Source organism: Vidua chalybeata, chromosome 15 (genome assembly GCF_026979565.1).
Source record: "Vidua chalybeata isolate OUT-0048 chromosome 15, bVidCha1 merged haplotype, whole genome shotgun sequence".
In the NCBI taxonomy this organism is placed as follows: Eukaryota; Metazoa; Chordata; class Aves; order Passeriformes; family Viduidae; genus Vidua; species Vidua chalybeata.
Genome location: NC_071544.1, coordinates 10,480,147 through 10,505,015, shown reverse-complemented (window position 1 = coordinate 10,505,015; position 24,869 = coordinate 10,480,147). Strand labels below are relative to the sequence as shown.

Below are 24,869 nucleotides of genomic sequence, written 5' to 3'. Positions count from 1 at the left end.
CGACAGAGGCAACACGAGACTTGTCAAGGCCACAGGAATTCATCACAACACGTGACTGATCTGATGGACTTCACGTAGGAGGAGTGTGGGGGGCTGAGAGCAGCCTCAGTGTCAGGGAAAAAACAGGGGGCAGGTGATAAATACAATCCCTTTGAATCACCTCAGGCCTTAATTGTCTGATACTGCTAATAACAAGCACTAATAATACATTCTTTGGCTTTGAAAAGGCTAAGAAATCTTTTCCAACAGCCAGCAGCAACCAGTGTACAGACCAGACACCAAGAATTGCCAAAAAATAGGGACGATGGATCTGGGTCTGCTCCCTGATCTGATTTCTGCATTTTTAATGAATTACTGTCTTGCCAGCTGCTACCTGAGTGAGGAAAAGTGGCTGCACATGCCTGAGGTGCCCAGCCTTTCCTTGTGTCTTTATGGAAGCATCATGCCTCAGTTAGTTGCATTTCACACACAGTAAAGGTAAGAGCTCACCTGATTACCCAGAAGAGGTTCACATTAGCATTACACCTTGAGAAATACATATACATTTATGTTTATGAAATACAAACACAAGTATGATTAATGCAGCTCTGGTTCCTCTAGGGAGACAGCTGTTCTGCCTGAGAAACATCAACTTCTCCTCACTCTCCTGCTTTGATTTAGGTGAAGATATGTCCTCCACTGCTGTACCAGCCCACAGATCCCAGTTCCATGGGGATAATGAGGGGGCTGAGGTGCATTTCCATCTCTCAGAAATGGGAAAACAAAGCAGCTCAGCTTATGGAACCTGAACCTGAACTGAAGCCTGAATTTTTATTTTGTAGTCCTTGCATTCTTCTGCATGCAAAACTGACCACTTAAGACCTTGAAATAACACTTTTTTTTACATGAAGTACTCAGGAGATACACAGCCTTAGCATATTCCCAGTGCCTTTATTTTGTTGCTCAGTACCTTCACAAAACAACAATTCCTTATTAATCTGGATTTCACCCAACACGGGCCAGGCAGTTTATTAATTTAAAGCCCCATTTCATTGCCTTAAATGAAATAACTCTGGTTTACATAGTTCATTGTTACTTAGGCACGTTCACATAGTCTCTTCATTGTGTTAAATCAGTGCTAAATGAAGCGTGTGAAGCAGAGCATTCCAGAGTGTTTTTGCCTGATTCCAATTTATAAATATATGATGTAAATTCAGGCCTCCTTTAATTGATTCCTCCAGAGATGATAGAGGAGATAGGAGCACTCACATGTGCTTCTGTTCAACTGGGCTTGCTCTTTCCAGTTCTTCCTGTCTCTCTGCTATGGATTTCCCATGCCAAATACCCATCTTTAATGTTGGCACAAAAACAAATCCATGGTTTATCTCAATGTAAACAAGAGAAAAGCTCAGCTAATTGCACTCATGGCCATCACTGACTCCAGATTTGTGGCACTTTCAAAACATTTCTGTGCTCAGACAGGATTACTTGCTCAGATTGATTCCTTAGGCTGAGGTCTGACCTGTCTTCAGCTCAATAATGACATTTGCTGTAAGTATGCTAAAAAAGTGTGGAATTACACTGTTGCCTCCTTTCAGCTGGTGGACCTGGGCTACTCCCAACAGCAAATTCTTGTAGTAAATATGGCTGTTGTTGTTTGGGAGGGTTAATATTGTGTTGTGATAGCATTTGTCTCAGCAGAGTCCATCCAACAGGGATCCCTTTGCAAACTATGAAAATATTTTTTATTGAAGACTTTTTCCAGACCAAGCCTTGTGTTGAGTATATGATGCAGCAATCAGCTGGCCTATTGTTTTCCTAGGCTGATTATTCAGAAGTATCAGTGTTGTTTGTACCCAGAATTTCTCCAAACACATTTGAAGGAGCTGGTTGCCTTTCTTGAACTGAAAGCACAATATTTAGCACATGGTTTTCAGGGGAACCACAAGGTGAGGTTGCTCTGAACTAACACTGGGAGCTTCTTCACTTGTTTCTCCACATGAAAACAAATTTACAAGGGAAGCCTTGCCCTCCAGAAATCAGCTCCCAGAACTGCTCCTGTCATCCTCAGAAGAGGAGGGCCCCAGGCAGAGGTGGGACATCTGTGCTCAGCACCCTGAAGGTCACCAGAGAGAAGGAGCAAGGAGGGGATGCAAGGAGGGGATGCTCACAGGCTGAATTTAGAGGGTGACAGCAGCTTCTAACCTTGCTCTGCCATTTCCACTTGTCACTAAGTCATGCTGCTGGGAATTGAGAGCCATTTCCCCTGCAGGGATGTTTTTGGGTGGATGATGTGTGGAGTAAGGAGTGAGTACTGAATGAGGTACAGCTGACACCGTGATTGCTGGTAACGAGTGTGAGTCACCTCAGTTATTCCATGACTTGTGTGTAAAGACACCTGTCAGAGGAACGGTGCAGACTTTCCAGTGGAGCCTGGTTTGCATGTGATCAAATGTGCAACAGGGGAGTTTTCTCAGTGTATTTCATCACTTGGGCAGCCCAGAGGAGACATGTGGTGGTAGAGCTGCAGGATTTTTGGGGGAATTTAATAGTCAGTGTTATGTAGTTCAGATATGGGGGGGTTATTTAATGGTACAGCAGTGCAGGGTGAAATGGAGGCATCATTTTTTCTGTTCTGGAAGGTGCTTGAGAGGTCTGCTGACTGTGCACCTTGATGAGGAGGCCAGGCTAGATCAACCCCCACAAATTTATTTGTAGTAAGTACAGTTAAAAGATCTCCAGTTTTGGTTTTATTCCATGGTATGTAATACAGCTTTTGAACAAAGTGTCTGTGAACAGCAGCACACAAACCACTTGGGTGACTCAAATCAACAGCTTGTTGAGAGTCAACAGCAGGATAAGTTGCAACCACTCCTTGTTTAAAGGAGGGAAAACATGATAGCCCTAATGATTCATATTATAGAGGGCAGCTTTTGGGTCAAGTGTGCAAGGAGAAGAAATATTGATGTTGCCTCACTGGCATGGTGTAGTGTTAATAGGGTGTCGGCACTTAGTTTATGCTAAATATTTGATATATGCCAGATGACAAATGACAGTGGGAACAGAGAGGGGAGGGGACAAATGGAAAGCTTAGGAGGGTAAAAATCCATCTTTCCCAGGCTGCAGCTGATGCCAGACATTCAAAAGCTGCTTTTAACCACTCAAGCAAGGAAGAGTCACAGCTGATGTTAGTTATTTAAAATTTTATTTGCCTCTAATTTATTCTCATAAAAACACTCTAATCTATTTGGTTTTAGTATTCAGACAGTACAAACTTCTGATATTATCACGAGTGATATTGGAGAAGCAGTACAAATCAAGCTACCTTAGCATGTAACAAAGCACAGGTGGAACTAAGCCCACCCACACTTGTTAAAACTAATTAACCTGCTTTCTTAGGCTTTCTAGTTAAAATGCAATACTCAGTAATGGTTATAGTCACCAAACCATATAAATAAAATCTAACATAGTAAAACGGGAACAGCTGAATGTGCAAGAGTCAAAGTAAAAATATGTAAGTAGGTATTTTGCTAATTAGAGCAATCACCAGTTAACTGCATATATGTTGTAACTGTCTCTTTTAGGTGTGAGGTTTTCCTCTTCATTTCCAGTTAAAGTTCATCACTTTCATAGAGTCCAGACTGCTCAGCCAAACGCTGAAACTCCCCTTCTGGTGAGAAAGCTTGTTTCACATCCAGTCCTCTCCCATTAAGTGCCAAATACTTGCTAAAAGTTGGTCGAACCCGTAACTGCTTTGGGGCTGGAAGTGGCTTATTTGTATGTGCTGGAAGAGAGAGAAAAAGCCTCTTTCAGTGCCTTCCCAGAGTGTAGAAAGACCCATGGCAGAGCAACCCCATTGCTTTTTATCTGCAATATAAACCAGCAAGCCCTTGGGAAGAATTTAGCAGACAACCCCATATGTCAGACACCAGCGATTTATATTCACCCTCTTGCTTGGTGTCAGGCCAATTGTAGTCTTTAAAAGTGCAAAAGGACACTCCACAGTGTCCTGTACTAAACAAAAGAGCTTTTCCCAGGATAGTTAATTTTATCTAGGAAATAAATCCTCCCAGCAATCTGAACTTCATGACATTAATCTTGAGGGCCAGTTCTGAATATTAGATGCACTTTCTGTAGCACTGGGACCTGAACTTACTTGCAACCTCTAGCCTGGCATGGCATGTGGCCACCCCTGCCCCGTTGACAGCAGACACGGTGTACCAGCCAGCATCCTTCTTGGTTGCATTATGGATCAGGAGGCAAATCCTTCCAGTATTGTCATGGAGCAAGCTGAAAAATGAAGGTGTTAATGCCTAAATGCTTTGAGGGGGAAGGAGAGAAAGCAGAGTCAGTTTACATGTTGAGGAGCTGAGAAAGCCCCAGAACAATCCTTGCAAGGCACTGCACGCTCTTCAGACATGAACACTGCATTTGTGTTAGAGCCACCAGTGATTCACATCTTGGCACCATGCATGTGGCATGGATGTGTAGCCCCACACTGCACATTTCAGTCCTAAAGCTGAGCTTCTCCAAGGGCCCTCTACTGCTGCAGGCACTCAGAGGAGCACCTGGGCACAGCTCTCTCCCTCTGTGCCCTCAAAACAAGGCTCTCAGCACATGGGCCTGTGCCCCGTGTCACACACGAGGGGCACGTCAAGCTTTCCAGCCTGTTCCTTATAGAGACCAGCCCATTTACATTTGATTTAGCAAATACTGGTTGCTGTTTTCTAACACACCAATGGCCAGCTCATCAGTAGGATACCTTATTCGGTCTGTATTATATTGTACCATTTCGTTGTTTCTTTTCCAGTAAATCCGAGGTGTTGGGATGGCAGAGATCTGGCATTCGAGTCTGGCTGTGTCTCCTTCAAAAACCTTTTTGCTTTGTGGCTTGAAAATGAAAGTTGGAGGCGTGTGATGTTCTTTAGCTAAATTAAAGAGGAGAGATAAGGAAGAGTTACTGGAAGTGTGGAATGCTCATGTCATGCTTGTTTTTTAAGATTTCAGGTTGCTAAATTCAGGAGGACACGTGTTCCTCACTGCATCTCCTTAGCCTGCAGGCAGTTCCCATGAGCTAAAGGGTGTAGGAAACACAGTTCACTTTAGAAGGAGAGCCAATTAACATATGTTATCAATCCTGGAAAATTAATAATATCAATTAAATTCTGGACATCTCATTATATCTGATAGAAGTGTCTTGAAGAAATATAGCATCCTAGATGTAGTTATTAAAATAGTCTTGGAACAGTTGATTTTTATTGTTTGAGCCTGGATATGTGGAGTGCTACTTCTGCTTCTTATTAGTTTAATTAAATTAGTTTAATTTACCACTAGTTAGCTTTAATCATAACCTTGTGCACAGGGAGAAAAGCAGTAGATTGCTGAGACTTTCCCAGTGAGTCCAGGGAATTATCAGTGCACTCAGTCTTACCAATTACTTCCACTTTTACTGTGAAAGACGCTTCTCCTGCACGGTTGACAGCCACACATTCGTATGTCCCTGCATCAGCTGATTTGACTGCTTCAAAAATAAACGAGTGGAACCCCTTTTCTGACACTATCATTTTATGGAACTGATCCTGATGAACCATCCTTCCATTCTGGTACCACATCACATCTGGAGTCGGGAGCCCACTGACCTGTGAGGGAGAGGAGAGCAGTGAAGAGTTAAAACACCCCTAAGATAATAAAATCCCTCCAACACTACAGGGAGTTTGATGCTGATAGGTGATCAAACCATGTCTCTACTGCAAAATTGTATAGTGTTGCCTAGTTCTGAATATTAATGAGATGTTGCACGCAAAGGCTCATGGAGTGCTGTGGAAAAATGAGCTTTAGCTACAAGACAGTGGATGCTGTTCCTGCAACCCCCTGCTGTTCCCTTCTTGTAGGTGGCTTTGATCAGGCCCAAGATGCTGATTTTGGGTTCAGCCTTTTGTTCCCACAGCTATCACTGCAGCAGTGCTGACACTCTTAATGGATAATGGCTGAAAATGAGCTGTCCTGCAGGCATGCTCCAGCTTCTCCATGGCATGCAGAAGTTTGGGCAAGTTGCAGGAAGATGGCTAAAGGCCATATGTAAATCTGGCCAGTTTACTGAAACAAAGAGGTTGGCAGTCATTAGGAAAACTCAAGAGCAAGGTCCTTTCTCACTCCAGCATTGGTACAGCTGCCATGAAGTTTTAGGCCATTCTTGAGTTTTATTTCTATTTAGAGCATTTCCTTGCTTGTCTGCTCCAGCAAGGGTACAATTACCTCAGGGAAGCCTCACTAAAGGGAGGTGAGTCCTACACAGACCTTGCTGGACGTGTGTCCACTGAAGTAGTGGAGTCCCTGTGCAAAGCACAAGGTCCCCTGCCAAAAAGCCTTTTTTCAGCAGGGCGTTAATATTCATTCTTCCCAAGGAGGTCTAGAGACATTCTGTAGTGGTCTATATTTACCACTAGTTAGCTTTAATCATAACCTTGTGCAGCTAATTCCACTTACATTTTCCAAGGGGAAATGCTGACATATTTACCCATCTCCTGTTTCTTGGTTTCCACAGCCTGGGGAGACCCTGAACCATCTGCCTTTAGTGCTCTGGCTTATTAAAATGCAAAGGCACTGCAGAGACCTCTCTCCACGCCCCACACCCCAAGAAGGAATGGAACGGAATGGAACGGGAGGGAGAGGTTGGCAGTGGAATTGGGAGGGAGAGGTTGGCATTACTTTGAAGTCGAGCCTGCAGAACCGCCCCTCCTCAATCACTACATCTTCAGGCACTTGTGTAAAACGTGGCTGAAAAAACTTCTCCTGGATTGAGTCATGTCCACGATCGTCGCCTCTTGAGGATGGTCTGCTCCTGGAAATGGGACAGGAACAGTTAATTGTGTAAAAGCTACTGTAGCACAAGTGGTATCAAAGCTTTGGTTGCAGCTGGAGTCCCTCAACACCTTTAGGAATCTAACAGTTCTGATTGGTTTTTCAGCTGTAAGTCATAACTTTTGATCAGCCACTTCTCTTGCTCAAGTTGTTCAACTCAGCACAGAAGAACAACCTTCATTATGGCCTTATATCCAAAAGATTTGACAAGAGAAACTTGTTTAATTTTCATAATTTATATTCATTTAAATATTTATATTTCTTTGACTAGAAATTAATCTTCTAGAATATAAAGAATGTTTTTCCAAGGTGCATGGGAGTTGCATTTCCCAGCTCCCAAGGAGTTTTTAAACCTCTAATGCTATGCTTAGAATTCACTGGATTAAGATCATAGGCATCATCACCCATCCACAAAAGGCAGCATTTTAGTCAAAAGGGAGTGAATTTAGTCATTACTACTTTAGCAAAAGTGATAAGTAGTGAGATTAAACCAACATTGTCTAGAAACGTTTGAAATAAGATCTTGAAGAATAGCACAGCACAAGTTTTTGCTTTACCTTACATGTGTTGCAGGAACCTGCAGCCTGGTGTTTTCTGCATTCTGGTGCTTGGGAAGAGAAAGAGGAGAGGTGAGTTCACTTAGATTTATCTGTAGACTGAATGAGAAGCCATTTTAAGTTCCTATCCTGACTGCTGCTTAAAAACAAAATGAATGTACTTCAGAAGTCCTTGGGACAGGAGGTAGAGGAACTTGCATGAGGACCTGACACACACTGTATTCAGCACAGGCTTTGCCATGGAAGAACTTCTCATTGCTGCCCAGGTGATGGGTGCAGCAGCTTTGTCTGGCACAAAAGTTTTCTGCCAGCCCATAACCTTTGTTGGAGACGAGCAGGACTCCTGGCAGTATCTAAACTGAGAGCTGAGTACAGAGTGTCCTTCCCCACAGCAGGAATAGAAGTGGAATCGCTGGCAGGAGCCTTGTATTGTGCCCACTTAAATATGGTACCGACAGCGATGGACACATGCTGAGCTGGAAAATACTTTTCTTTCTAGATCACAGCACCAGCTAAGCTCGTTGACAACTCTGCAATCACGTGGCTAAATCTGCTAAAGTACCTAGGATTGATTCCTGTTAGGAGCTTGGATGTTTGGAAAACACGACAGAGTTTGGTGCCAGTGACTCGTTTTAGCAATGGAGTCAGAGAGAGCAAACGCTGCATGGAAATTTCTGGAGTGTTTGCCTTGAGCCATCCCAGTGCTTGGTTCTGTGCTCTGCAGTCCAGTCCTGTGGAACATTTAAGCCTGGGTTTAAACATCAAGAAAGGCGGCAGTTTTAAGTTCAGGGGAAATATTACATGAATGAGGGTTTTGCTGGGCTGAGTTCTACGTGGAGTCCAAAGGCAATTGCCTGTTTCTGCTCATTTACACAAGTTCTGTACAGTTATTACGTGTCCTGTGAAATTACACTGTAGTGGTGAAGTTGCTGATGGTTCTAATGACCTGTTACATGGACTGAGTTAAGTTACTGAGGGATCAGGAGGCTGAATGCATCAGTGACTACAATATTAAAAAATAAGACTGAAAAATGGAAGTAAGATGTCCCAAACATAAGCCAATCTCTACTTCCAGTGTTCTTTTTTTATAAAAGCAGCATTTCACACATCCTGAAAAGTTGTCAGTCATCCTGTTTGGACTGAATATTTCCTTGTTCTTTGCAAAAGATGGGGCTTCCCTTGCTCTCTGACATTCATGATTTTTCCTTCTTTCCTGCTCTTCCCACGTGATTGTTGGGGAAAAATAGCTCAAACTGTGTATTCCTCCTTTGCTGTGATCTTAAGTGTCTGTTCCATGCAGGAGTTTTGCTGAGGGCTCTTTGGCAGGTGTGTGCCTGCTCCTGGCTCTCTGCTGCTTGCAGCAGGAGGGGCCTTTTCTTTCCTGCACAGGTACCCAGTGCCATATCAGGGACATTTCCACTAACTTTGAGCACAGAAGTGCCAAAGAGAGCTTCTAACTGGCCTGAATAACCGACGAATGATGCAAGTCTCCAACCAAAACACTTTGGAAAATGCCAGTAGTGATAGATTCTTGTCTATCAGCATGTGGGCTGCTGAAATAACTGCTTTACATTCTCTCAATGGTTGCAGCCCCCTGCAAGGGCAAAAACCCAACCAATCCCAGCCCAAGGCCATGACTTCTTGAAGCCAATGTCACTTATTCCCAAAAATGACAGGTGTAAATCTTGTTGTCCTGGCCAAGCCTGCACTCAGGCTGTTGGGAGTGGGTACCTGGCTCCCTCATGGTGCTGCTCCCTGCCTGTCACAGGCACTGGGTGCTGTCCTGTACAGCAGCTGTTGGAATTCCTCCCTGGAGAGGTCATTCCTACAGATCAGGCACGGCAAGGGAATGGTGCTTGAATTTTCCCCCTCTGCCATCACCCTGTGAAAACACCAAACCCCTGCCACAGAGAGCTCTGCCTTTGAGAGCCACCCCTCACCTGCACTGGCACCAAATAAACCCCATCTCTGCCTCGCCCAGGTACAAGCAGGCCACAGCACAATCACAGGAAATCCTTGCTCTAGAGGCAGGTCCCCAGTTACCTGTGCATTCTGCATGCTGTCTTCACCCTGTGTGTCCAGCACAGAGGCAGCGTTCACTGGCCCGAGCAGCCTGCGAGCCATCCTCTCTTCATAAGTCAGTCGCTGATGGCAGAGTGGAGAGGAATTCTAGTCAGAAGTCCATTTACTATTTCAGACCAGCTTGTTAAGAGCACCTTAATGTGCCACAAATTCAGGATGTTGTCAATGGAAGCAGGAGCTGACCAGAAGCCCCACGTCTGGCCCAGAGGGTTTGCAGTCTGTGATGCCAACTGAAGTCAGCCTCAATATATACAGCACTGAAATGCATAAAAGATTAAACTGCCTGTTCATCAAAGCCTCCCTAATGCCATCTGTGGCCTTCCACCCCTCCTCTTTCTCTACTGGGATTATTTATGGGTAGCTGATGGCATCATCCACAGAAGCCAGAGTAAGTCCCAGGGTACCTTTCTGTTAGGGCTGGGAAAACTTCCCAAGTCATTCAGCTGTGGAGCTGGAGGCATGATGGATGCTCCTAAAAAAGCAAGAGCCACACCAGAAGCAGGCACAGCCAGAAGGGAGCACCACTGCCCCTGAAAGCACTGGGGAGGTTTATGCCAGCACATCTGCAGGGTGAAATGCTGTGAGCTGTCTGGGGAGGAGGCAAGGACACATTTCAGGCATGACACAGTCAGTTCCTACAATCTGGATGTGGCACACAGGGATAAAAATGAGCAGAGTTAAATTCAAGCTCTGTCAGTTGGGTTACTTTAGAAAAGTATGTTAGCACCAGAACACCAGACACTTTGCTGCCCTCAAAGTTTTACTCGGGTTTGGATTTTGTGACACGAGCTCTGACTGAATTTCTTCTCTGTACAGATATACATGTGTCTACTGCTGGGTGGGGAAAGGTTTGGGAGCCTTGTGGGACTTTTCTTTAGAAGAGAGCACAAGACCTTTAGCAAAACCTGTGAGAGCTGAATATCCCTGAGGTCCTTACGTGTGTATCAAGTGTGGCTGAGATTGGCCAGTTGGCTCAGACGCTGTTGGAGGACAAGGGGAGGAGGACACAGTGGGGATTGCATAAGACTTATTTTTAGCATGGCTTCCTATGGGGAGGAAAGCTGACTTGCTATGACAAGCTTTCTTACAGCACATAGGACACTTCTGTTTAGGGGCATATTCAGTCAGATTTGACCTATTTGTTTGCCCATTCAATATTTAAAATTACATATATGACACAAACCTGTTCTCACTGATGATCATGAAAATACTTCTTTCTACTTCAGGGGAAAGAAGATGGAAACTTTAAACACTGGACTGTTACCAGTCTGCCTCCAGCCAGCAGAAATGTTCCCACATTAGAAACCTGCCTGCTCTAGCTTGCTGCAGTGGGCTTCCCTACTGGTAGCAAATTTTTCCCCCAGATTTTTATTTCTTGGTAAGGGGGATTCTATTGTGACCCTCTGCAGAATAAATAAATAAGTACTGAGACTAAGAGGCCTTCTTATAGAAGACAGGCTTTATGATAAAAGCTCATATAATTTCTTTCATTTGTCGTTGCTCATAAAAAAAAAAAATACCCCATTTGGTCATGGTCCATAGAATGAACTTTCAAATACTCCAATTTTTCCTCAGCTTCTAATGGTTTTGAGATGTTTATTAACCCCAGTGTTGAAAACCAAGTTATAGTCATGTCTAGACAACTGAGGCATTCTCCCTGGATTTTTAATATTCTGTGGATGTGATGTTCAACAGGATCCCCAGAAGAGAGTTCAAATTTGTGCCACAGCTGTAAACATGTTCCTTTTTCTTTCACATTGAAAGAATATTTCGGTCATACATGGCTTTTGCTCTTGTGGGATCTGTTGAGGTTCTGAGTAAAGGCCTTTGGGCAGTGCTGCTCCTGCATTTCCTTCTGCTTTTAGCTCAGTTTGGAGGCTGGAGCCCCTGGGGTAGTAGCAGCAGCCTCTGCAGCCTGCTTGCACTCCTGAGAGCCCTTTAGTCCCTTACCTGGTTGCCGTTCTGGAGAAGGCTGTCTTTGCATCGGAGTTTCTTTTCCAAGTCCTGAATGAGGGCCTCCTTTGTTCCTCGGATTTCTTGGTCTGATGTCTTCTGCATAGAGTTGATGCTGGCTTGTTTGTTATACATGGGCTGTGAGTAACTACTCATACAGGAAGAGAAAACAAAGTTATTCCTGTAGGCATGCTGGATTATTTGCTACAGCTTCACAGAACGCACAGGAAAATGTGAGCCTGCCTCCTAAGAGCTGCGGTTCAATGAACCCACAGAGCATCTGGGAGGAGAACAGGCCAAGCTGGGCAATTGAGTATCAAAACCTTAAGGGGAAGAAGCATCATGGTGCAGCCAAGTCACTGAGTGTCCTCCACAGCACTCGTTCAGCATGCCTGCATCCTGCAGTGGCCCCTCACAGCCTGACCCTGCCACAGCCACGGGACACAGTCAGCTCCCGGAGCTGGGTACTGCATTTGACTCTGAAAGATGCCAGGAAAAGAGGAGCATCCGTCAGAACGGGTTGCAAAGGTCTGCTGGAGGTCACAGCACTCTGGGCTGACAGGCTGTAACCTGGTTTGTGACCTGCAGTGGGGCCTCCTGTGCTGCACTTGTGTTCAGAAATTATTTCTATTCCAAATCCTCTTCCTCCTGTCACTTGGGAATTTGTTCTGCTGACTAGACTAGAGTAGAAGGGTTATAATTCCAGAATATTCCCAGCACTGCTTGGACTTAATAACTTAATGTGAGTTATAACTTTAGAACTTGAATGATTTGCCCCACAGATGAATACACCTCATGTCCCTGTTTGCCCATTAGTAGTGTGATTGGGAAAATAATTTCTCAACTCACTGCATGTTGCACTTAAGAGCAGCTTATATGAAAAGCATAGTAAGGCACCCAAGCCCTTTGCTATGGAAACAAACAACCCCACACTACAAACACAAACCCCAGCAGTCTCCCCAGCAGTGTCCCAAACCCCCACACTCCTGCAGGACTTCAGGAAATGCTCCCCAGATAACCCACCCCATCTTACCTTTCCCCTTCCCTCAGTGCTGTGATTCAGAAAACAGACAGGAAGATTCTGATTTCCTGAATGCAAACTGACACTTAAACCCGGATTTATATCCAAGTCAGCAGGACCCCCTTCCCCTATCAACTTTCCAATATCTCACTTTGTGCATATTCTACCCTGACTTTCCCCAGGACCTCCAGCTGATATTGGCAGGAATACAAATTGGTGAGGAGGCAAGGCCCAGCTCCCTTTGAGATCTCACTGACCTTGGAAGATATTTGGATTGCCGCCCAAAGGCAAAATGATATAATACATATTTAGGAAAGAATTTATTCTTTGGTCTAAAGGGGTAAAATTTTCAAGGGGCCGCCTTTCTTTTGCATGTATGATTAATAAAAGAGGTATTGTAGGTGAGTTTAGATCCACATCATGATGTGGAACCCGAAAATATTGCTGAGACTTGCTAGGACTCTGTAAGTTGTGTTGGGAATACTACTGCCTCCCCCCTGTCTCACTGTTCATAAGACATGTTTTGGAAAGAAATTAATTTGAGATGGGTGCCTGTCTTCTGTTCTAAATAACCTTAAGAGATTTCTGTCAAATCAAACTAAACAATTCAAACCAGCTCCAGAAAACTCACCCAGCAGCCTGTGACATGCCCACTGTGCAGTTTAATTCCCACACAGGGGCAAGCACTCAGCCTCCTACCCCGACCCGTGCAGGGCTCTGCTTTGCACACCAGCAGTGAGTGGGAGCTGTGCATGGGCACAGCTTTAGCAGGGCATTGGTTTGGGGTGGTCAGAGCTGGGGACAGGCCAGGCCAGGGGGAGGCAGGGCAGGTTAGAAGGCTGTGTGTACTTACTGAGGTTCCACGGGAGAAGGAGCTGGGCTGTTATAGTCGGGCTGCGAGGGGAGCACGGAGCACAGGAAGGCTGCGGGGGATTGGTTAGGCATGGGTGGAAGCCTCTGCCCGGATGATGAGCTAGCAGGAGACTGTGCAGATGCAGGTGTGATGGGATATGTGGATTCCTTAGGGGCACTACAGGAAGGCGAGGAGAGCGTGATTGAAGAGCTCAGCGATGACGAGGAGGAGAATTTCTGCCCGCTGGGGTTACGAGGCTGGATGAGGATGGAGGACTGTTTGATTTCTCTGCTTGGCTCTGTAGAGGCTGCAGGTCCTGGAGGCTGCTGCTGCCCTTGACACACGTTCTTAGACTGGATAAAGTGTTTTGGACGTTCGTAGTTAAACATGGTTGGTTGGCACATAGAGGAAACGGATGGGAGATTAGGGACACTCATAGGAGAGGTTTCACGGCTGTCCTGGGTTTTTGTTGGTGATAATTGGCTTTGGATAGGTGGCTGGTAAAAGCTAGGTGATAGGCCACAAAAGTTTTCTTGGCTGGGCTCCTGGATAGAATGGAACCCTTGCCTTGCAGAATAGAGGCTTTCTTGGAGTGGATTTTCCCTTAAGGAAGACAATACAGATAAAATAAATTGTATGTCATAAGATGAATCACCAAAATAGTGTGTTCTGAGCACTCATTAGCAATCCAAACACTATGAAGTTAAAGTTCAACTAAATTAAAGCTTGAACTTAAAGTTATTTAGGATTTGTTAGAACTGTCCCACAGCTGTATGAGCATTTTGGGTTACAGTAACAAGCCACACAGTCTGTCTGGCTCAGGTGCAATGATCACCAGACTTGTCCTATATGCCAGAGCCCAGTAAATTCTGTAGGAAATAGCAATTGATTAACCACCTGCCTAAATCTACAGATAAACACAGATACTATTGCTAAGCCAGGTAATTTCCCGTGTATCATCTTAACTCAAGATCCCTGGATCCTGCTGTTTTGTGCCCTGTCAAAATGCTAAATGTACTATTCCCCAGAACCAGCTATCTGTGCCAAGAAATTCCTTGTACCATAGGGAACCATGAAAGTTTCACTTTCAAGTCTAAAACTAAACTTCTGAAACCAAATCTCGATTTCTTCTCTAATGGGTTTTGAATTCAGAGCTTCTAATATCCAACTGAGATTTGGGATTAGAATGCCAAGGATTGCATGTCTCTGTTTGAGGTGATTTCCCGAGATTTGCTATTATAAGGCTGCTAATTGCCAGAATGACATGAGCTGCAAGATGAGGTAGGGCAAGCTGAGCTGCTCAGAGCCCTGATTTATTTTGCAGGTTTTTGATATCTAAAAACCTGGGCTTTCCATCAACACAAAACCTAGGAGAGTTTCATTTAGCAGTCTTTTAAAAAATGGACAAATTACTTCAGCTCCAGAATAAATAAATAGTCCCCCAAAATAAACATAAACCCACTAATAAAAAGAAGAAGAAGGCAAAAAAAAGAATATAAATCCCCACAGTTACGTGTGCTGGAAAAAATTGTAATCTTGCCCCACTGAGATCAGCTGTTTCACTGCTATATATACCCAGTATATTGTATTCCTCTCGTTGGAGAGCCCAGAGAAGGGCTCCACGAGGTCATAAATTCCTATGAGGAGAGATAAGTGGAGACATTGCTCTGATATTAAGGACTCAAGGCTTTCATTTCCTACAGGTAATCATCAATATTAGTTGTGAATTAGTTGTAAATAAACAGAAGCCTTATAGTAAAAATTCCCTAACTTTCCCCTTGTCATACCCCTAGAATTTGAAGCTGGCTCAAATTTTTGGAGCATGTCCACACTACATCCTCATTCACCAATGCAGAAATCTCGTTCAGGCTTGTCTTTATCCCATTTTTATATCTCTACCTGTGCACGGGTCTGTACATTCGCTGTACCACAGGCTGTGGACAGCAACCAGTGTTTACTTTGTTTTCTAGAACACTGCACTTAACCAAGCTCTGGTGCACAGCGTCACTTCTCACAGCAAGGGAAAAGCCATGTTTTCCTCAAATGGTTCCACCTTGATTTGGGAGGGAAAAAAATAAATCCGAACATTTGACCTTACAAGATGAAAACGGTAAGTAATAACAGGGACAGTGTGCCTGTTGAAAAACAATCCCGTGTTTTTGGCTCTGCTGCCGCCCACGTTCCCTTTGACACCGCCGCACCTCCAGGTACGGTTCCACCTCAGCATTCCCAGCAGTCCCTCACGCCACCTCCCTAACCAGCTTCCAGCTGGAAAGTGACGTAGAGAAAACCCCAACAAGCACCTTACCTACAGCCTAGGAGCTGTCACCTGGGCCGCGGCCGGTATTTTGGGAAGGACGGTCATTCACTGTCATAGCCGCCCTCTGCGCGGCGGTACGAGCCCGGAGGCTTTAATGTGCTGCCAGCGGTGACACCGCGGGACCGGCCTGTCCCCGGCCCCCGCCGCTGTCACAATAAGAGTCTCCGCAGCCGGACGCTGTGTAAGGGCCGGGCCGGGACTTGGGCAGGTGCCCGAGGGCAGCGGATCCTCCGCGGGCAGCGCTGGGACCGCCCGGCGCTGCGAGCCGCCGCTGCGGCTTCGGACCGGCCAGCCCGGCCCTGGCCCGGCTCTGGCCCGGCTCTGGCCCGGCTCTGGCCCTGCTAACCCAGTTCTGTCCCGGCCAGCCCGGCCCTGGCCCGGCTCTGGCCCGGCTCTGGCCCGGCTCTGGCCCTGCTAACCCAGTTCTGTCCCGGCCAGCCCGGCCCTGGCCCGGCTCTGTCCCTGCTAACCCGGCTCTGTCCCGGCCAGCCGGGCTCTGTCCCGGCTCTGTCCCTGCTGTCCCGGCTCTGTCCCGGCCAACCCAGCTCTGTCCCCGCTAACCCGGCTCTGTCCCGGCCAGCCGGGCTCTGTCCCGGCTCTGTCCCTGCTGTCCCGGCTCTGTCCCGGCCAACCCAGCTCTGTCCCTGCTAACCCGGCTCTGTCTTTGCTAAACCGGCTCTGTCCGGCTCTGTCCCGGCTCTGTCCCTGCTAACCCGGCTCTGTCCCTGCTAACCCGGCTCTATCCCGGCTCTGTCCCTGCTAACCCGGCTCTGTCCCGGCTCTGTCCCGGCTCTGTCCCGGCTCTGTCCCTGCTAACCCAGCTCTGTCCCGGCCAGCCCGGCTCTGTCCCGGCTCTGTCCCTTCTAACCCGGCTCTGTCCCGGCCCCGAGGGGCAGCGGCCGCGGCTCGGCACTGCCGGGAGCGTCCCTGGCTCAAGCAGAAGGGGCAGAACTGCAGAGGTCGCCAGCTTTTGAGCAGAAAAGCAGGTGTTCTGCCCATAGCACCGCCAGGGAGCAGCGAGCAAGGACCGCTGCAATATGCTTGAACGTCCCGAAATCCCTCTTTGTTATGCCAAGGAAATTCTTGCCCAGAGAAGCTGACCCTGGTGTTCAAGGCCAGGTTGGATGGGGCCCTGAAGAACCTGGTCTAGTGAAAGGTGTTCCTGCCTATGGCAGAAAAAATGTCATCTCTAAGGTCCTTTTCAGCCCAAACCATTCTCTGCTTCTAAATTCCTTGTTTAATTCATTTAGTTGTTTGTAGCTAATTAATTGCCTGTGTAGTGATAAAACTCTGGTACTGATTTTAAGGCTGTGCACTTAACCAACATACACTCGAGAGCCAGATTTAAACGTGATTTAAATGTCCCCAGCCGCAGACCCGAGCGAGCCCTCCCTCCGTGCCCAGGGTCACCTCCCCCCGCCCCGGGCGACCCACAGCCCGCTCCGGTCAGGAGCAGTGGCATTGCTCATGGATGTGTCTGAACAGTCATAAACTGAGTAACAAAACTAGCCTTGTGGAAAGAATATGACAAAAATACGGAAAATATTAAGATTTTGCTGTTTGTGTTTGTTGTTACAGCTATTTACAGGGATGAAAAAAATGCAGCTGTGGTGTTTTCACCAGAACAGCGGCAGATCTTGCTGTTAGGTTACGTGATTCGTATCCCTTTCACTACCAGCTTCAATGCCTAATTACATCTAAATTAACATTATAGCGTTTTAAATATCTTAATTATACTTTGGCAACCATCGCCTATTGTTTAACAACACCCCAAGCCCGAAGGTCCCGCAGCTGGGCTGCCTGTGGGCTCTCATCTCCTTCTCTGTGCCCGTGAGTCTGTCAGCACAGCGATCTTCACCAGGTTAATCCTCCTCTAATGTTTGTGTTTAAACATCACCCCATCGTTTGTGAACTAAAACTACAGAGCAGGTGTTAATTGAGTGCTAATTTATATAAATTCCTCGCATGAAAGTGATTAAGGGAGGGAATTTGTCCCTACTTGTCTGAGCGTTTATTTGCTTTTTACGTAAAAAGAGAAAAAAAATTAAAAATAAGTAGTTTGCACAGAGAGAGGCGACTACTTAAAAAAAGGTACCTGGATCATGATCGCTGCCCTGCAGGAAGCTGTGAGCACGGCAAAGGGCAGGCTCCGTGCTCGGACAGGCTCCCTGGCTTCCCACCAACCTCAACTTAGCACTAAAGTTGGCTGCGAGGCATCAGTTTAAGGAGAGTTTTACACACTTAAAAGAGTGGACGCAACCGGCACAGCTTGTGTGAAAGAGAAGGAACAGGAAAACGTGCATTCCAGAAGGTAGGAAAAAAGGTGAAAGAACTGGAAGCTGAACTGATGAAGGCAGAGGAATAAATCTCATCTCGTGTGCCAAGTAACTTAATAGTACTGTGACCAGCACTGCGAGGTGTCAGAATCAGCTTTTCTGTCCTGCTTCAGTTTACTCTCTAAGAATGGTGCCCTGCTGCTTCTGATTGGGTTCTTTCTCCTCACTGCTTGAGTCATATAGCAAAAAATGTCTAGAAGAGTTAAGGATCTGTTGCTTATTAATTTAGATACTTAAAAGCTACCTAAAATACCTTGCAGTACATCAGTGCTTGAAACCTCTTCTTTTGCTTGGATTGAATTTCTTTAATGAAGTTAGTAATCAACAATGGTTTTATTCTGCTTCGAGGTTGTTGAGGACGCTGTAAGCTGCAGGTGTGAAGGGCTCAGAAAGGAGTAGCTGGTAGTGACAGTCTTGTTGAATTGCATTTTCTGGCTTTTGTGGAGTGCCTGTTGCTAGGCAAGAATTGGGAGAATATGGGCACAAGGATTTAATTCATTTTATAGTTATTCCTGGCTTTGTTCTGTCATCACTGCCTTTGTTGGTATTTGCCTTTGGTAATACATTTGCTACCACATACACTGTATGAGGGAATTATATGCTAAACCTGACTAACAAGACAATTATTTTACAGCCAGCCATTAGCCACGATTGCCGAGTTTGAGGTGACAGCAACATTTACAATGCTGAGTCACATTCATAATGATGTTTCAAAGCACCTGGCAGTATGTCTGTCAGATTTAAAGGTATTTAAATTCTTATAGATGGGTAGATATAGATATTTTAATAGTTTCTCTCTGTATTTTGAGATGTGTCCAAAGTCTGGACTAGTTAATGTTTTTGTTTACATATATATATATATGTACATACACAAGGATGTAACCTACATTTTAAAAAGCTATTACCTAGCAGATTTTGGTGGCATAGTAAATCCCTTTATGCATTAGGGTCTGCTTAGGGTCCCAGCTGATTTTCCTGGAGCAAGCCTGGATTTCATAGAAGGGCTTCAAGCCAAACTGAGAGCTTCCTCTTAATGATCTGCATGCTGGTTATTGAAGCAAAACCATTTTTACTCAGTGATTTAGCAAAAAAGTAACTCTCCTGAATGGAGACATCTATATTGAAATATGATCTCTCCTGTGGTAAAATTTGAAGGAGGCTGTTCAGAATTGTTAAAATGGCTGAGTACATCCAAAAATAATCTCTAAGCCAGGGAATGGTTTCTGTCAGGGACAGCCGTTTCCACAGCCTGTAACAGGATCACTGCAGCTGCAGGCCGGCACTCAGCTGGGACAGCAGGCACACGTCTGCCCCCACGGAGCTCCCCCTGTCCCTAACACGACTGAGGGAATCCTCTGCTGGGCTTGGATAGCTGAACTGTCACCATTTGGTGTCATTATTATGCCTATAAACCCCTGAGAAACCCTCCAGAAATGGGGATGATGTCACCAATCTATGCATTCTAACCTGATTTGTTTCTCTGGAGCAATCAAACAAGGTAACTGATAATGCAACAAGCATACACTGACTTGTGAGCTGCATTTGGGATGGAAATTGGATCAAGTCTTGTTATAAAATGGGATACTTAATTACTGGGGGAAGATCTCCATCTCCTGAGTGCAGAGTGTCCCTGCCATGGCATGGGACAGCTTTCCTTCTATCCAGTGGGTCACTGGTTCAGTGCTTTTCCTCCACAGAGTGCTTTGCAGGTCCTGTCTGCACCACACTTACAGGATCTCAAGTTCTATTGCTGTCTTTCAGAATAGGAAACAGAAACATGAGGTGATGCCACTTGGCCAAGACCACCAAGGAAGGTGGTGGCAACAGAATTGTACCTTGAGATTTCCCAGGTTCTGTGATCTTTGCCTCATGCTCTGCTGTGGAGCCAAAGGTCTCCTAGAGGACAATTATTTGGAGTGATGCTTTTAGGTTAGTCACAGATAGACACTCCTGAAAATGACTTCAGGCCCTTCCCTGGTGCTTTGGGTGGTTACACACTTGGTCAAATGGAGCCCGTGCTGTGACCTGCCAGGCTGGTGCTGCACCTTGTCATTGTCACCCAGGCAAACAGCTCAGGCTACTGCCTGTGCCTGATCCCTGTCAGGGTTAGGGCCACTGGAGAGAGCAGCTGGGGTCCCTGGACAGTTCATGCCTTAAGTGTTGTGAAAAGCTGGCCCAGGGATGTGATTTTCCCTCTGTCTTACCGCAGAGGCGAAGCCCGAGGTGAATTCTCATAAGCTCCATGGAAATCTTCAGCTTGGCTCTTGGAGTTCTTCTGGCCAAAGCTCGTGGCTGCTGCTCGAGTGCCCAGCCCGGGGCTCTCTGGGCTGTAGGATGGCAGAGCAGCTGCCCCACGGTCCTTGGCTCCTGTGGGGCTGCTCCTGGGGAAGGTGGGTTTCTTCATGGTGACCTGCACAGCTGGTCTGGGGGCAGCAGCTCCAAAGCTTTCCAGCTCTTTAGCTCCTGGAAGTAGAATTGTCCCCATGTCAGGTGGGGAGCAGGGGTGGCTCAGCAGTACAGCACTGCAGTAACAGGGGATGGGAAACTGCAATGTCTGAGCAGGAGGATGAGGCTCATTCTGCTCTGCACAGACTGAAACCTGCACAGCTGCATGAGCCAAACCTGACTTCTGGCAGGGCTGGTGAGCTCTGGCTACATGCCAGGTGCTGTTCTGGCTGCACATGGCTTCCAGCATGAGCCAATCAGGCCAGGTGCTACCATAAACAATGTATAGACACAGCCAATGTGCTGGGCCAAGCTGGAATCCCTGGAGGGATGAGACTCAGGGGTAAGGCTCCTCTGAGAGAGGGAACAGCATCTCCACCTTGTCATCCTTGCCCCAGGAAGAAGAGGGACCAAAAGCACAAACAGAACAACTTGCATCCAGCTTTGAGAGGTACCCAAGCAGACTGCATGTTGTGGGCATTTCTCTTCTCTTGAGCCTGCAGAATTGTTTGGGTCTGGCCTCTGCTTGGGAAATATCTGTGATTCTGCCTGATGTTGAGCTGCAGCAAATTCTTTTGTGCTTAGTTGTTCAACACACAAATCCATGTGCTTACCTGGGGAAACAGAGAGATGTGCACTGGACGCTGCAGACCCAAATTCATTTTCAGCAACACATTTAAATATTCCAGAATCTTCTGGAAAAGCTTCTGTAATAACCAGGGTGCAGACTTCCTCTGAAATAAGAGACTTGGGCATGATGTTGTAGCACAAGAGGCAAATGTTAACCTGTAGCAACTGCTCTTTACAGGACTCTTTACTTAGTGGTGGGGATTGGCAAAAAAAAGTGATGTAGAGGGCATGGGAAGTCAAGGGGTTCAGAAAGAGCAAGATTAAAGAAGACTCTTCTGTTTTTAATGAAACAAAACACATTTTTGTGGTGGGTGTTTTGTTTGTTTAGTTGTCTTTGTTTGTTTCTTAGTGGTTTTGTTTTGTTTTTTCTTTTTTCTAAATTCTGTCTTTTCTTGCACAAGTTTAAAATATTATAGGTCAGAATGGTAGATATGCTATCTCTTAGCATAGGGTGCTCTTCATTGGCTGAATGTAAAAGGATTGATACCTTTTTCCAAGTGTTGTGGAAAAATTCAGGGCCTTTTGGGTGCTTGCAGCAAAATTAAGAACTTGAAAGCTCTTGGCCTGACTGACTATTGTCTTCTGGCTACCTTTGGACATTGTTGTTTTATTTTGGGTGAGGTGGGAAATAATGAGTGTGGTGAGGAGTCTAACAAAAAATGCACAGCGTACTCACCAGGAACTGCTGATGAACAAGCCTCTGCTCAAGATAAGAGAGAAAGAATTTAAATTATTATAATGTCAGAATGGGAAAAAACCCCAAACCCTTCAGCCCTCACTCCCTTTCCCACATCAGCTGTCACCCTGGTTACAAGGAAACCATCTCCCTTTCTGTCCATCACAACTAATAGCACGTGGATAGGGAAAGCTCAGGTGTGGCTGGGGAACAAACACCTCTCCACTGAGGTGGTACACAAAGAGCTCCACTGACTTTGGAGCTGGTTGCTGTGGGTTTGGCCCTCTGGAGCTCTGGCCTCATGCCTGGGAGTGTTAAGAAATTGTTTGAAATGAGGTTATGCTTTTTCCCCCCTGAATTCATCAGCAGCTCTAGTACATGGTAGCAATGCCTCCATGGCTCAGCAGGGCTGTCATTAATAATTAACAGCCTGGAATCTCCCCCTGTTGTGCCTGACCCACCCAGGCGCTGCCAGAGGAAGTGCAGAGTGTGCAGCAGCCTGTGGCTTGGGGTCATCTGATACTGTAAACTTAACTCTGCTCCTGTGAACATCTCCCGATTTTTATAGCAGTTCTTATTCCTGTCTTGTCCCTGTCCCAGGACAATGTCTGTGCATCCAACAGCTGCAGCAACACCTACTTTTCCGCAGGATTCGGAAATCGGCAGAATCCACGATCTGATCATATTCCCTGTACCAGTGAACCTGCAGGGTGGGTGTGGAGTGAACGCGACACTCAAACACCACCAACTGACCCTTGGTGGCTCTTATGTTCTGTAGACCCTGGAGGAGAAAATATTTCTGTTAAATGCCTGATATAAGTATTTTCCCACTAAGGCATTTATTAGGAAATTATACACCCTTCAGGGAGGAAGATGATCTCGTCTGTATTTTCATTTTGCTTACAATAGTTGTCTGAATTCTAAATGCATTTGCAGTGGGTTGTGAGTGGAAATTTTTGCACCAGAAGACCAACACTCATTAAAGCTTTGCTTGTGCATTTAAATAAAGACACAAATGCAGGTAAAACTTCTATTCCACTGGATGCAACATAATAAGGGTGGTTACAATGTGAGGTTTCCACTTCATCCTCCTTTGCAGGAAGTAAATGAGATTAATTCCTGTAAGTGGTTCTGTCTGGATCGTTTACCAATTAAGATGTTAGTTTGATAGCATCACTAATGAAGTATGCTAGCTTTTTTGAATTGTAAATGAACCAATATTCCAGCCTAGAAATACCTTCTGTAGGAACAAGAAAATGCAAAATCTAATGCTGATAGTTGCAGGATGGGCTGTGTTGTTCAGACAACTCGTGCTTTTTACCTTTGTAAACACAGGTGTGGTTCCATAGGCAGACCCAGACAGGCTCAGCGAGGGACTCTGCATCTAGATGGCAAAGAAAAGAGATTTTTATAGATTGAATGTTTCACATGCAGAAACCTGGCTGTGTTGCTGGCACTTTCCTTTGAAGGAGAAGAAGATTCAGAGTGTTTTATCTGTTGTTCATGTCCCTCTCTAATAAATACCCCATGCAGAGTCTCCTCCACTCAGGTGCTTCAAGAGGAAGCAACTCCCTGACTGCAGACACCAAGTTAGTGGGAAGAGGAGCTGATATCCAGTAAATGTTGCTCAGAGCTTTAAGCCAACTAATTGCCCACATCTTGCAGCCTCTGTGTAAAGATTAGTGCTGCTGCCAGTGCCAGATATGTCTTTGTTCCATGGTGGAGTGCTGATGTGCACTCATCTCTGCCTCATTTAGCTTTGGAACCACGTGTCTTGCATATAAATGTGCAACTGAAGTGCTTGGGTTTGTTTTGCTGAGACACTGGCCTTTTTTTATAACCTTATCTTTGAAATAACCCATGTTTTCATCTCTTTCCCTCCCAGCCTAGGTTAAGATGTGAATCTGTCTCTAGGTGTTCTGACTTTCCCAGCTCTTGGCCACATGTGTTCTCTAAACCAGCCTTCTGTTCTGAAGTGAATCTTTGAAGTATAACTGTGGCAGCCCCTTGGGCATTTCCAGCCCTGTCACCTGCTCCATCAGTTCTTGGCAATTCTGACTAGGAAATGTTCCAAGCCAGAGAGCTTTTTCCAGAGCTTAGGGACCAGACCTCGATATCCATGCTGACCCTTGCCTCTTAGACGCTTGCTGAAAATGAGCCTGAGCTGATCCTTGCAAAATATTTCTAGAATGATGCAAATAATAATTTAAACCATGTGTAAGCTGCTCTTTGAGTGTCAGTAGATAAGGCTGAATTAAAGTGGTGTAACTCTGGTCAACTGAATGGTTGTGAGAGACTGCACTGGCTGAGGGGCCAATGGACAGAAAAACACTGGTGGCCCTCTGCTTTTACCCAGTGTGTGGGGGAAAAAACAGGGCAGGACGGAGACAGAGGCTTTAGGAGGCTGAGTATACTTGATCCAATAATATTTGGATCACTTACTGTGACATTCCTCTGGCCCCGACAGGATGCTGAGACTTGCAAGGAGGCTTAGCCTTCGGATTTACCCTAAGAACCTGCAGAGACAAACATAAAGCAGTGTGTGTTTAGAACTATCTCCTTTTCCCTAGAACACAGCAATGACTGTTTTGTGAACTGAATGTAGGCTGGCTGGGGTCACACAGAAGTGCCAGAGGAAATGGAAGCATCCTGAGTATTTGAGAGTAGGCTCAGATCACCACCAGAACATGGAGACACTTTAGCAAAATTATTGATACAGACCTCTATAAAAGACCCAAGTTACATATGAAACCTGGCTTCATGCTGGAACTAGGGTTTTCCTGTATTTGGATGGGAAAGTCTAAAAAAACCTTGTTACTTTAGTGAAAGTGAAAATGGAACCTCATAAACCAGCTGCTAGGCTCCTCTGCACAAAGACTGTAGCATACTGGGGTGGACACAGAAAAAGTAGTTATTGAGATTTTAATAGCTCAGCATGGTAATTAAAGGTTTACAGGTTTCACCTTTTCTTCCCTTTTGCTATAGCAGGAGGGATTGTTCTTGCTGGTGTACCACAGGGTGCCAACCCTACTTCTCCTGGGGCCACCTGCACGAGGACAAAGGCCAGCCTTGACAAACGCCCTGCAGGAGCGGCAGCAGTGCTGTTGTCACACACTCTGCTCCCGGAGTGAGCCTTAGAACTGTGGCCCTGGTGAG

General features: G+C 45.8%; 1 protein-coding gene across 1 annotated transcript; it reads right to left on the bottom strand.

Annotated features, from left to right (window-relative positions):
• Positions 1-3,165: 3,165 nt before the first annotated feature.
• On the bottom strand, positions 3,166-23,097 carry MYOT (myotilin). Its single transcript, XM_053956873.1, has 14 exons — positions 23,035-23,097; positions 22,353-22,494; positions 21,714-21,737; positions 21,022-21,141; positions 20,167-20,425; positions 13,307-13,909; positions 11,430-11,580; positions 9,441-9,542; positions 7,398-7,447; positions 6,688-6,820; positions 5,411-5,618; positions 4,742-4,907; positions 4,136-4,269; positions 3,166-3,763 (listed from the first exon to the last, which is right to left on the bottom strand). Exons 1-14 carry the CDS (start codon positions 23,095-23,097, stop codon positions 3,591-3,593), a joined length of 2,328 nt encoding a protein of 775 aa, XP_053812848.1. The 3' UTR covers positions 3,166-3,590.
• Positions 23,098-24,869: the final 1,772 nt, after the last annotated feature.